Source organism: Bos mutus, chromosome 24 (assembly GCF_027580195.1).
Source record: "Bos mutus isolate GX-2022 chromosome 24, NWIPB_WYAK_1.1, whole genome shotgun sequence".
Lineage (NCBI taxonomy): Eukaryota > Metazoa > Chordata > Mammalia > Artiodactyla > Bovidae > Bos > Bos mutus.
In genome coordinates, this window is record NC_091640.1 from 34,721,644 (window position 1) to 34,736,140 (window position 14,497).

The following is a 14,497-nucleotide window of genomic DNA, read 5'->3' on the forward strand; positions in this document are numbered from 1 at the left end:
CTAAGTTAAATTCACCCATTCCAGTCCATTTCAGTTCGCTGATTCCTAGAATGTCAACATTCACTGTTGCCATCTCTTGTTTGACCACTTCCAATTTGCCTTGATTCATGGACCTAACATTCCAGGTTCCTATGCAATATTGCTCTTTACAGCATCAGACCTTGCTTCTATCACCAGTCACATCCACAGCTGGGTATTCTTTTTGCTTTGGCTCCATCCCTTCATTCTTTCTGGAGTTATTTCTCCACTGATCTCCAGTAGCATATAGGGCCCCTACTGACCTGGGGAGTTCCTCTTTCAGTATCCTATCATTTTGCGTTTTCATACTGTTCATGGGGTTCTCAAGGCAAGAATACTGAAGTGGTTTGCCATTCCCTTCTCCAGTGGACTACATTCTATCAAATCTCTCCACCATGACCGCCTGTCTTGGGTTGCCCCACGGGCATGGCTTAATTTCATTGAGTTAGACAAGGCTGTGGTCCTCCAATCTTGGGTAAATCTGGGGTTTCCCAGAAAATTTAACTATAATATGTATTAGTTATTGTTGTATGAGAAACTGCCCTACAACTCAGTGGTTTAAAACTGTGTAAGCAATTGTTGTTGATTATACATCTGTAAGCTGCTGTGGGTTAGGTGATTTATGTTAAAGTGACTTGAATTATGCTTTGCTGTGGGTGTGGGTGGGCTTGGTGCCTCATTAGGGGTTTGGCTCCGGTTTACTGTTTGTGTTTCTTCTGGGGCCTGAGCTGAAGAGGCAGCATCTACCTGCTGAACTCTTCTTCTGGTAATGGCAGAAGTAGGAAGACCAATTGCACAAAGACATTTTAGATCTCTCTCTCTCTTTTCTGCTAACATCCCATTGGCCAAGTCATCAGATGGCAAAGCTGTAGGGGCAGGGAAGTATGCTCTGTCCACCATGAGGCCAAAGTAAGACATATGGTCAAGCTGAGCCTCTGATGGGAAGGAAAATAATATACTCCTTCCATGGAGGTGCAGTTTGGGGTAGAAGATCGTGATTATTTTCAGAGAAAAATCACATTTATTATATGGTATAAGAAAATGAGATGTAACCATATTGAACTGCAAGATTTTTGTATATCAAGTGAAAAATCGTCACTAAGCCATTGTTAGTCTAGCTTAGTCCAAGTTGTTCTAATAGTTAATAGACAGTTAATAGATGATACTGTTTTTGTATTCTCATGTTTTTTAATAGATTGTTTTACTTTAGCTATATAGAATTCTTTTTTTTTTTAAGATTAACAGCCAAACACATGAAAGCTGTTAGAAGTATCATTCATTAGAAGCATCATCTATCAACTTGAAGAAAAAAATTATATGTAATTTTCATTTCAATAAGGTAAGTAGCTTATATTGTTATAATTTAGTGCCTTCAAAGATAATTGGTCCGTATGCCAAATACACTTAAATATATTCAAAGAAATGTAACTTTTTTGGACAAGATTATATGTTCACATAATAAAATGGAGTATATAGTGGAAAGTAAGCTTTCTTTCCCCACACTTCTTGCACTTGGTCCCATAGTTCTCTTTCTCGGAAGTCTTCACTGTTACTAATTTCTTGGGCATCCTTCCAGCCTATTGTGTTCACAGGCAAGCCTACGTTTCTATACCTTTCCTTCCTCCCACTGTCTTCCTTTTTTCTTTTTATGACAAGGGGAAGTCCGCCCTGTTATGCACCTTGCTTTATTTGGTTTAACTGTGTTTCTCAGTTGTAGGTCCATATCAGTTACTTAGAGTTCTATTTTGGGGGTAGATTTACTAAAGCATAATGTATGTATAAAACACGGCAGCCTTTTAAAGTGTACAGTTTGGTGGATTTTGACAGATTTGCACGTTCTTGGAACTACCATCACAATCACGATAGAGATTATTTCTATTACCTCCAAAAGTCTCTCTCTCCCTCTGCTCCTACCCCAGGCAGTGACTCATCTATTTTCTGTTACTATAGATAAGTTTTCCTTTTCTGGAATTTCATAAAAGTAAAATACTTTATGTACTCTTTGTGTCTAGCCCTTTTCATTCAACATCATGATTGTGAAGTTCATTCATGTGGCTCCAAGCACTGTTCCTTTTGATTGCTGAGTGTTCTGCTGTACTGAAACATCATATTTTTGTTTCCCCATTCACCTGGGTAATAATTGGGATGGCTGTGTGGGGATCTTTCCCTTTATGTGAGTCCCATTTTCTCCCCATCTTGTGGTACTGCCCATTTCTGCTGCTTGAGAGATTCTCTGGTTTAAGTAGAGTTGGTTCTCACTTGGCTTTCCTCAATTTCCAGTTTAGGATCAGGTTTCTTTGAGTGTGGAGGTTATTTGTCCTTCTTTGTAGCTTCTGTACTTTCAATTTTTGTCATCTACACTTTTGTTTTTATCCTTTGGGTTTATGGTTTTGTCTTGCTTCATTGTAATCTATTGCTTTTTTTTTTTAAGTATTACATGAGAGTAGACATAAATGTTGTGTATTTAAATCTGTCTTTTTATCTGTCACTATTTTTCTATGAATGTAATTATTTACATGCACTATTTTTCCTCAAAGTAGGATTTTGCTTTACTAGCTTAACCACTGTATGTATGATGATTTTTTTTGTTACAAAGTTTTTTCTAAAATGTAAAATTGAAATAGAAAAGCTTACTTCATTGGATGCACGTGCCATAGTTTACTTCAGATTAGAAATACTATACTTAAGTGTAAATGAAGCTCTGAAAACTAATGTTAGGGACAGGGTAAAATTATGGAGTATTGATTAATAGATGAGATGTAAATAATTACATCTTTGTACTTTATAAACATTTCTCAATATTTTACTTTTAGGTGCTGTATAATGTGTTAAAAGGAAATTATAAGGAATGATTTTGTCAAATTCTATGAGTTATGGTGGCTGAAAGATCAAATGTTTCTTGTGGGAAAGGAAATGTAAGTAACCTCAAGGAAAGATTGATTTTCAGCTATTCTCTGTTTATTTAAGACAGGTTTTCGATTTATAAGACTATACTTAGGGTACATTTTCCTGTTAGCCTTAAGTATGCTGCCCCTTCAGCTTGGCCCCAGAAGAAACACAAACAGTAAAATAGAGCCAAACCCCTAATGAGGCACCAAGCCCACCCACACCCACAGCAAAGCCTAACCCACAACAGCTTCAGTTCAGTTCGGTTCAGTTGCTCAGTCGTGTCCGACTCTTTGCAACCCCATGAATTGCAGCACGCCAGGCCTCCCTGTCCATCACCAACTCCTGGAGTTCACTCAAACTCACATCCGTCTATCGAGTCGGTGATGCCATCCAGCCATCTCATCCTCTGTCGTCCCCTTCTCCTCCTGCCCCCAATCTCTCCCAGCATTAGTCTTTTCCAATGAGTCAACTCTTCGCATGAGGTGGCCAAAGTACTGGAGTTTCAGCTTTAACGTCATTCCTTCCAAAGAAATCCCAGGGCTGATCTCCTTCAGAATGGACTGGTTGGATCTCCTGCAGTCCAAGGGACTCTCAAGAGTCTTCTCCAACACCACAGTTCAAAAGCATCAATTCTTCGGCGCTCAGCTTTCTTCACAGTCCAACTCTCACTTCCATATATGACCACAGGAAAAACCATAGCCTTGACTAGATGGACCTTTGTTGACAAAGTAATATCTCTGCTTTTCAATATGCTATCTAGGTTGGTCATAACTTTCCTTCCAAGGAGTAAGCTTCTTTTAATTTCATGGCTGCAGTCACCATCTGCAGTGATTTTGGAGCCCAGAAAAATAAAGTCTGACACTGTTTCCACTGTTTCCCCATCTATTTCCCATGAAGTGATGGGACCGGATGCCATGATCTTCATTTTCTGAATGTTGAGCTTTAAGCCAACTTTTTCACTCTCTTCTTTCACCTTCATCAAGAGGCTTTTTAGTTCCTCTTCACTTTCTGCCATAAGGGTGATGTCATCTGCACATCTGAGGTTATTGATATTTCTCCCAGCAATCTTGATTCCAGCTTGTGCTTCTTCCAGCCCAGCGTTTCTCATGATGTACTCTGCATTTAAGTTAAATAAGCAGGGTGACAGTATACAGCCTTGACGTACTCCTTTTCCTATTTGGAACTAGTCTGTTGTTCCGTGTCCAGTTCTAACTGTTGCTTCCTGACCTGCATATAGGTTTCTCAAGAGGCAAGTCAGGTGGTCTGGTATTCCCTTCTCTTGAAGAATTTTCCACAGTTTATTGTGATCCACAACAGTCCAACAACAATTGCTTATACAGTTTTAAAGTGTATTTTAAGTATACACACTAAGTATTTGAAAGAAAGAGTAACATTTTTTGTAAGTTGTGGTTATTTCTTTGTAGTGTTAGCATTGCCAAATTCTTGGATTGTACAAAATTTAATGTTTGTTTTTTTATTTTTCCAGAAATGCCAGCACAAAAGGAAATCTTTATTAATAGAGTATTTTATTAAACGGACGTGGTTAAATAAGAACTTTAAATCAACAGACTCAGCAAACAAGCAAAGAAACGTGTTAGCTATAAGACATGTTTCTAATGAATCAAAGTCCAATAACTGTAGACTTCAGAAGAAAAAAATTTTCAAAAACTTTGTCAAATCAGACGGGTCAGTGATAAATAACTTATCCAGTCATAGGGCTAGGCCTGAAAACAAATTTAATTGAAACATTAACAAAACACATCAAACTTGAATTAAAATTTCTGTCATAAAAAGTTCTGAAAATATTAGCTTAGATTTTAATTTTTCTCAAATATCTATTGCCTTGTCCAAAGTAAAGCAAATATTATTCAGCCTTCATGCCGTAAGGATGACAGAAATCTTAGCAGACTAGTACTTTTGTTGAAAATGTGTACCAGTATCAGTTGAATTTTTTAGACCTGCTCAGAGATAATACTAGACATTCAGCATTTATTATTTACAAGGCACAAAAATTTCGAAAATACTCAGAAAAGGAGGACCTTACTCAGGAATGATGTCCATTCAGGAGAAATCAAAAGAAAATTCCTCTAGTGTTATTAAAAAGAATGAAGATAAGAATTTAGAAACACAAGTTCAAGGTTCTCAAAAAAATCTAGCAAAAAAATCAGATCCAAAGGAAGCTATAAAATCACTGGTTAAATCTTCAAATGAAAGTAAAGTGAATCAGCCTGAATTAGGAACATGCATGAGCACAAGGTCAGCATCCACTGATAAAAGAGCTAGTAAATCTACTAATAAAAATATGGTGACTGTAAAGGGACATTCACAACAGGAATCTACAAAACAGAAGAAAATATCTCAGAAAAAAACAGTGCACGAAACCCCTAAATCAAGTGAACAGCTCAACCGGAGATCACAAAGACTACAACAGCTAACAGAGGTTTCAACAAGGTCTCTGCGTAGTAGAGAAATTCAGGGTCAGGCTCAAGCAGTTAAACAGAGTTTGCCGCCAACAAAAAAAGAGCACTGTAACAATACTCAGAGTAAATCTAATAAAGCTAAAACAAATCAGAAACATGTGAAAAGAAAAGTATTGGAAATAAAGTCTGATTCTAAAGAGGAAGAAAATTCTGTCACTAATGAAGCGATCAATTCCCCCAAAGGAAAAAAGCGCAAAGTGGAGCATCAGACGGCTTATACTTCTGGTTCTCAGTGCATAAAAGGATCTGAAAAGTGTCTGGAGAATACTAGAAAAGAAGAAACAAAATCTTCTTCTGAGATAAAAAGATCCAAAGTGGCTACTTCAGTGGTCTCTAAAAAGAACGAGATGAAGAAGTCAGTTCACACACAAGTGAATAATAGTGCAAAATCCCAAAAAAGTCCACAGCCATCAGTGCCTGAACAAACTGGAGACAATGGGCTGGAGCAAGCAGGAACAAGCAAACGCGGGAGCATTCTCCAGCTCTGTGAAGAAATTGCTGGTGAAATTGAGTCAGATACTGTAGAGGTAAAAAAGGAATCTTCACAAATGGAAAGTGTAAAGGAGGAGAAGCCTACAGAAATAAAATTGGAAGAGACAGAGACTGAAAGACAAATACTTCATCAGAAGGAAACGAATCAGGACGTTCAGTGTAATCGTTTCTTCCCCAGTAGAAAAACAAAGCCTGTGAAATGTATACTAAATGGAATAAACAACTCAACTAAAAAGAACTCCAACTGGACTAAAATTAAACTCTCAAAATTTAACTCTGTGCAGCAAAATAAATTAGACTCTCAATTTTCCCCTAAATCGGGCTTATTACGAACCAGTTTTTCACTACCTGCGTTAGAAACGCATCAGCAAGTGACGCAAAGTACATTTTTAGGGTCAAAACCATATGGTGATAAAAATAAAGCTTGCCAGCAGGAAGAAATGAAAGAAGTTAATTCTGAAGATGTTACACCTAATGATATTACAGTTGAAATGAATAAGATCCCCAAAAAGGCTCCTGAAAATTGTCATTTGGGTAATCAGATAAAACCACCTCCTGACCAACCATTGGATAAGCAGAAGAAAGATGCTTTTGAATCAACACCGGATAAGGTAATCTATTTTCATTATGTACCTGGAGGTGTCTGAGTATTTTCTGATAAGAATTAAGTGTTTATAACATACTTTAGCTTAAGAATTAAGTTGTAAAAGATGGAAGAGTCATTTGGTAAGGAGTTAGCAAGAGTTTCATTAACCTGGTCTTGTAGTGAGTGATAGAACTTACTGACTCCTTTAGATGCCTCATATTTACATGAATGCTTGTCATTGTTTCCTTATTTTCACCCTTCATTTTTATTTTATGTGAAGCACAAACCTGTCAAATTCTAGCTTTTCATTTTCATTTAACACACTGGTTTGTTTCCTTTTTCTATTAATTGTAACCAAAGAAACTGTTTCATAGTGAGTGACTAAAATGTGGAACTTGAAATTGGGCTCAGTTCTGATCAAGTCAACTTTTCACCACCTGGTAAAACTTGAGTATTTCTAGCAGAGATGCCTTTTGCTTTGACTTGTGCAGCCATTTTGAACAGCTGGCAGATAAAATGCCTGAAGGATGTAAATAATTCAGTCCTCAGGCTAAGAATAAAATTGTAGTGGGCAAAACTTTTGTAAATGGGAAAGTAAATTGAAAAACAGAATCTAAATATCTGGAAGAAACTTGATTACCTAAGAAGTAGTTTTGAAACTTTATAAAAGCAGCTGAACCATTTCTTTCCAAATTAAGATGTAGTTGAAATATCAATATATAAAATCAGTAGGCAGAACTTTAGTACTCTATAATACTGATTTTTAAAACTCCACCAATTTTGTTTCAGTTATTTAATTTTATAATGAGAAAGCTGAGAGCAGTAGAAGAATGTGGATTAGGCCACGTGTTTGGTGGCACAAATAGATTTGAATTCAGCTGTCCTGATTTTCAGTCCTTAATTCTTTCTACAGTGACATACTCTGGATATAAGAAGATCATTTGAGAAAAAAAAGTCACTTGAAAGTTTTACAAGTGATTTAAAGTTCTCTTTCAAGGCATTTGGGTCTAGAAGCAAATTTGAGTGAGTAAGGAGTCAGGGTTTGTGTCAGAAGCCCCCAAAATAGACCACTGTTTATTCTCATTGATACATGGGTATTTTAATAGTTGTAAAAAAATATACCACACTTTATTTATGGTTTCCTCTGTGAACGCCCTTTTACGTTGTTTCCAACTTTTTCACTGATTCTTTTTCACTGATACCAGCAATGTGATTACTATCACTGATACCAACAATGTGATTACTATATAAAGAGTGGTTAGGAGATGTGGTGTTGAACATATCGTTTCAAGACATTATTGAGTGCCTGCTGCATTCAAGACACCATGCTAATAAGGCTATAGAAGATGGTCTGTGTCCCGCCTTTAATGAACTTACATTGTACTAGTCACTTAGAGGTTTCTCTTCTTCCCATAAGTACTAAGATGTTTAGTGAAGCCATCATAATAGCTTTTGTTTAATGAACACTGCTTCTTTATTAAGCAAAGGAGAGCTTCATATAATTGTTACCACATTCTACACCATGAGTTCTATTACTATCCATGTATTGCAGGTGAGGAGAGTGAGGCTTAGAGATTTGAGTGAAGCTTAGAGATCTGTGTAACATGTAAGTGATGGAGCCAGGCTTTCAACTGAGATTGACTGGCTTCAGAATCTAGCTGGATTTATACTTGGGAAAGTAGAAGAGTGTAAAAAAGCAAACTTTACACCATTTGAAAACTTTTTCTGTGGCTGTCTGCAATTTTTCTTCTTTTTATTACATGGTGTCAGTCTCAAAAGTACTGAAAAATGATGATGGTTAGTAAGGCTAAGCATCTGTCTGATAGGCCTTCTGAATTCTTCGGGCTGAATTTAAAGTATTTGGATTTTATGAATTTTAAAGCTCAATTATTTTATGATTTTTTTTTAAACTAGTAATTCTAGCTTCCTAATGGAGATTGATTACTAACATGTCATTATTTTTATTGTTTTTAATTTTTCTGCCTTTTAATGACAAAAATGTTCATATTTCAAAAATGTAATGTTCAAGAATAATGTTAGGAGTTCTCTGTAACAGTTACAATACAGATAGATACAGACACACATGAAAAAGTTATCTGTTCACCACCACATTTCCATTCCTCTGAGATAGCTACTGTGTGAGTTTGCACTATTTTCCTTTATTAGTTATTGAGTATCTACTTTGACAGAGTTCTGATTTAGGAGCTCTTAGAAATACAAGGATAGATATAATAAGTCTTGCTCCTAAGAGTATTAGAAGATTAAAAAATATATACTTGAAACGATATACTTAAGTATATATATACACAAAAATATACTTACATATATACATATGTGGAGAAGGCAATGGCACCCCACTCCAGTACTCTTGCCTGGAAAATTCCATGGACGGAGGAGCCTGGTAGGCTGCAGTCCATGGGGTCGCTAAGATTTGGGCACGACTGAGCGACCTCACTTTCACTTTCTCTTTCCTGCATTGGAGAAGGAAATGGCAACCTACTCCAGTGTTCTTGCCTGGAGAATCCCAGGGGCAGGGGAGCCTGGTGGGCTGCTGTCTATGGGGTCGCACAGAATCGTACATGACTGAGGCGACTTAGCAGCAGCAGCAGCATATACATATGCAAATGTACTTAAGAGTATATAGGAGATTAATAAATAACTAATTCAAAATAGAAAGTGATAAGGGCATGAAAGATGGATGAGGTAATTGGGAAATTTGGGGAAAAGGAATGGAAAACTTGGAAGAGATTTCATGGAAGGGGTTAATATTTAATGACTTGAGTTTATACAGGGGTAAGCTGTTGTAGATTAGCATTGTTCAGTAGAGATAAAGTGTGAGCCACATAAATTGTTTAAAAATTTCTGCTAGCCACATTTAAAAAAATTGGTAAAGTTAATCTATATTACTTGTCATGTAAAAATAATGGTTCAATGTGTCATGAGTTTTAAAAATTGAGATGTTTTACTTTTTTTTTTGGTACTATTACCTCAAAATCTGGTAGGTGATTTACATCTGCAGTAAATCACAGATTAGTCATATCACATTTTAAGTGCCCAAGAATGAGCTGTTGTAATGGACAGTGAGACTTAGGTAGATGAAACCCAGAAAAAGTATAGAGCCGGCAGATATGGAGTGTATCTGTGGGAGAGGTAAAGTTTTCAGTCTAGCATGAAGGGGAATAATAAGAGTTGATGCTGAGAGGAAGGGTAGCTTGTAGGGAGATCATAAAGAGACTTTTTAAAGGCATATCTTGTGTGAATTACTCCATATATGATCTTAAATTTTCTTAGTATAGTGCTAAAATTCACTGAAAATATTGTAGTAAGACCCAAAGGTTGATACAAAAGTGAATATTAACATTTTGGATTATATGTGCTTAGAATTGCAGCCTGTGTTTGGAATCTAAGCTTGAAAACAATCCAGTGGAAAATGCCACTACTGTCTCAACTCTGCTCAGTCAAGCAAAAATCGATACAGGAGAGAATAAATTTCCAGGTAATACTTTGAAAGTATTGTTTAGATTTCTCAGTGGTCAGAGATTTTTTTTGTCAGCATAGCAGAAGACTATATCCACTATCAAACCCGTGAAATCCTTCTTTTAACCATTGCTTATGTTTTTCAAATGTGTGATAACTATTCTTTGAAGGGGGAGAATTGCGTCTGTTAATTGGGTTGTGTACAGTACTTATGGAGAAGGCAATGGCACCCCACTCCAGTACTCTTGCCTGGAAAATTCCATGGACAGAGGAGCCTGGTAGGCTGCAGTCCATGGGGTCGCTAAGAGTCGGGCACGACTGAGCGACTTCACTTTCACTTTTCTCTTTCCTGCATTGGAGAAGGAAACGGCAACCCACTCCAGTGTTCTTGCCTGGAGAATCCCAGGGACGGGGGAGCCTGGTGGGCTGCCGTCTATGGGGTCACACAGAGTCAGACACGACTGAGGCGACTTAGCAGCAGCAGCAGCAGTACAGTACTTAAGGTGATTCTTTGACTCCCTACCAAAACTACTTTGCTTTTAAATCTTTTATTTTGTTTGTGAACTTACTTTCTGGAGAAGTGTTATTTAATGAACTGCTTAAATTAATGATGGCAGTTTATTTTTCAAGTATAAATGACTAGTTTACCAGGTTCTTATCTTTAAACCTTAATTACTCAGTTTTCCATCTTAGTAATTGTATCTTTGAATTAAATCAGTTCATATATATAGTCTGTTCACTTTTACCATAAAAAACTTTATTTTTGTAACCTAATGAATATTTTGAGGGTAATTCCCTGGCAGTCTAGTGGTTAGGACTCAGCGCTTTTTCTGCAGGGGCACGAGTTCCGTCCCTGGTTGGGGAATTAAGATCCCACAAGCTGAATGGCATGGCCCAAAAAATTGGGCAGTATAGTCTTTGAATCCTTGAATAGCAATTTGTTCACCTACATCAGATGAAGCACCAGGAGATACAGAAAAGAAATTCCTAAATATTATGTTCATATAATTGATTGCATTGCATATGTCATTTAACCTTTTCACTTAGGAGTGCTTAGTTGCTAAGGTGTGTTTGACTCTTGTGACTCCATGGACTGTAACCCACCAGGCTCCTTGTCCATGGAATTTCCCTGACCCACCAGGGACGCCCTTAGTTGGGGAAGGGGAAGTATAATATGAGTACCAGAAATGCATTTATTCGTTAGAAAATTAATTGTTATTGCATTATTTGATTAGTAATATGATTAAAGGACTTCCCTGGTGGCTCAGTGGTAAAGAATCTAAACTGCCTGCAGTGCAGGAGACGTGGGTTCGATCCCTGGGTTAGGAAGATCCCCTGGAGAAGGAAATAGCAACCCACTCCAGTAGTCTTGCCTGGGAAATCCTGTGACAAAGGGCAATCCATGGGCAGCAATCCATGGAGACGAAAGAGTCAGACACTACTGAGCACTTAAACCACCACCAGTGTGATTAAAACTCCAGAGACTACAGGTTTTTTTAAGCTAATGTTTTCCTTTATTTCTGTTTAGAGACTGAATAATTGTGAAAGCATTATTGTGAACAATTATGAAAGCATTTAAACAATTTCCTTTATTGTTCAGTGCTAGTAATTATTGCTGAAACTAGAGACACACTGTTAATCTACCATTAGATCTCTCTGCAGCTCTGTAGAGCTTTTTTGCCTCTTCTCTGAAGAGAAATTCCTAGAAAGGTGACTCTAATTTTATCAAATGGTATTTATTAAAAATAAAGCATTTAGTGCATTGAGGTTGTTTTTCTTCCTGATAATTTTTAACTGTTAGGTGGAGGGCTAGTACAAAGCTTAGTAATAACCCATCTTTTTATTAAATCACAGGTTCGATTCCCAAACAGCACAGTGTACTCTGTAATCAGACATCTAAGACGAGTGATAACAGGTAAGGTATTAGTTTAATATAAGTATAAATATGAGAACTTCAGAATTTTATACTTGGAAGTTTTGAGTTTGGGGAATTTTTTCCCTTGAAAGGCTGCATTAGTAATCATCAGTTTTTCACACAGATGTGATAGAAATTTTGTTTTTAGTGTATTTTTTTTTCTGTGTCTACACATAGTGTTTTGCAACTTTTAGTTTTTTCTCAGTGTGTTATGGAAGATAGAAAAGATATTTTCTACCTTCTTTCCTCATTCTTTTAAATTCTGTATTAGATTCCATTGTGCATATGTTCCATTGTTTATTAACAGTTCTCTATTGAAACCATGGTTGTTTCTAGTTTATTTCTATCAGAAAAAAAGTCCTGCAATAAACACTTATCTTTGTCCACTTATGTGGCTCAATCTAGGATAAATTCATAGCTGTAGAATTTAACCTGCCTTGCCAAATTTCCTTGCAAAGTGGTTGAGTCTTATACTCCCAGCAACAATATATGAGAATGCTCCTTTTGCCCAAAAAGCCTCATGATATATATTAGCAACATGTAAAAATGTTTCAGTATATTGAAAGCCTTTTGTTCTGTCTTTACTTTCAAAATAAATTAGTATACATTTTTGCTTTACTGATTACTGAAAACAGTATTTAGGACAAACAGTAGTGACTCAAATTGCTGAAACTATGAAACTTAAAACTTATTCATACTATAGTAGGTACTACATTTTTTTGTTTTTATGTTGCAAATGAATTGTTTCTTTGGGTTTCCTTTTGGTTTTTAAAAGGTTATTTTCCCGCCCCCACACCCCTTGGAATTTTATTTGTCACAGTGTTGTATAGAAAATCCTAAGTATTTTTCTACCAGTGATTTGAAATGATATGGATCTATAACATTTAATGGTTGGTTGGTTGGTTGGTTGTTTTTTCAAAGGGAGATACCACCAAATCATTCTTGGCCCAAGTGTAATTCCCATTTGGAGATAACAATTCCAAAAGACTTGAAACTAAAAGAAGCAGAGAAAGCTGATGAAAAACAGTTGATCATAGTAAGTATACAATTTGACCTTTTAGCTAAAATGTATTACACCATCTTATTTATGCATGTTGTCAAGGAATAAGTTCATGTTTTTCCCCTACAGAGCCTTTTTGTCACTAATTCTTCATCATGGAAATAATTCTTGGTATTATGACAGCCACTCTCTTCAGTGATTCCATCCTATAACAATAAAAATTCAAATTTCCTTACTTCTAGTTTTATTTACAACAGATTGATACTTTATTTCACATTATTTTCTTAAATGTGTCATTTGATCACTACCTTCTTTTAGTAGTTGGTTTAAATTTTAAAATAACATGGAACTTAATAAATACAGATGATTTTAAATATGTATATTTTAGTATATGGTGTAATTGTACAGGAAGATAAACTGGTAGTTAATTTGAAATAGAAAATAAGTACAATTTGGTGCCAGGTAGAAAAGAGAGGGAGATAGTTTGATGAAAAATCTAATTTGAATGAGTGAGCACAATATAAAAAAAATGAAGAAACCCAAAATAATAGGAACATTTAATGTAGTTCCAGTTGACACAAGTAATTGGATTTTTTGGTACTGGATAATTGGTTCCAGCTTTAATATGGGGGGATAATTTTGTAAGAATTGTCTAGAAATCTTTTTGAGAAAGATTAGTGAGGGAAAAAGTTGTTTCATCAAATTTAATACTGTTTCTGTAGTCAAATCAATATGATAGTGAAACAGGATTAACTAGACAAGTAGAGTCTAAAGCTGCACCATCCCGTGTGGTAGCCACGTATGACTGTTGAGCACTTGAAATGTCACTCACCAGAATTGAGGTATGCTTCAAGTGTAAACACATACGCTGTGTTTCAAAGATGAGTACAAGAAAGCATGTAAAGTATCTCACTAAGTTTTACAAATATTTAATGTATGTTGAAATTATAACATTTGGTGTATGTCTTGTTAGATAAAATATATTATCAATTTTATTGGTTTGCTTCTGCAGTCTTTAATGTGGCTACTAGTAAATTAAAAATTACCTTTGTGGATCACATTTTTGTTGGATAGTGCTGGTCAAGAGTTGATAATAATGATGATGTTAATGATCATGATAGCAGCGAATATTTTTCAATACATTGTTCCATTTCCTCCACTTATATTAATTAAGTTAAGCCTTAGAAAAAAGTGTGAGATAGGTACGACTATTATTTTCCATTTACCAGTGAGGAAAAGAAACCCAGGTGGATACTTAGTCATTACTAAGAAAACTGCCTGCTTGAAGAGGTTGTTTGTACATCTGTGTTTGTTACTCACAACTAAAGCAATTAGAGAGTGGAAGCGACTAAAGAGTCCACCAGTGGGTGGATGGCTGAACAAAATGTGATGTGTATGTAGATGGTGGAATATTATTCAGCCTTAAAAAGGAAGGGAATTCTGACACATACTATAATATGATTGAACCTTGAGGACATTATCTAAGTAAAATGTCAGTCATAAAATGACAAATACTAGATGATTCTACTTATGAAAGGTGCCTAAAAGAATCAAATTCATAGAGATAGAAAGCAGAATGATGGTTTCCAGGAGCTGGGGAGGAAGGAGGATTGGGGAACTGTTTAGTGGGTATAGAGTGT

The 14,497-nt window shown here is 36.1% G+C and overlaps 1 protein-coding gene across 5 annotated transcripts in view; it reads left to right on the forward strand.

The window, feature by feature from the left end:
• The window catches only part of ESCO1 (establishment of sister chromatid cohesion N-acetyltransferase 1), a 47,365-nt gene that overhangs the window by 11,773 nt on the left and 21,095 nt on the right, over positions 1–14,497 (forward strand). For 3 of the 5 annotated variants that reach the window (XR_011462445.1, XM_005898885.2, XM_070361660.1), the window contains 6 exons: positions 1,256–1,357; positions 2,832–2,933; positions 4,394–6,490; positions 9,847–9,961; positions 11,797–11,857; positions 12,779–12,893. Coding sequence is in view for 4 of the 5 variants with exons in the window: in XM_005898885.2 (XP_005898947.2) it covers positions 4,958–6,490; positions 9,847–9,961; positions 11,797–11,857; positions 12,779–12,893 (1,824 nt within the window). In the remaining variant the exon portion in view is untranslated. Of the gene's footprint in view, positions 1–1,255; positions 1,358–2,030; positions 2,152–2,831; positions 2,934–4,393; positions 6,491–9,846; positions 9,962–11,796; positions 11,858–12,778; positions 12,894–14,497 lie in introns of all 5 variants that reach the window. The other 2 variants (XM_070361661.1, XM_070361662.1) reach the window with 2 other exon arrangements.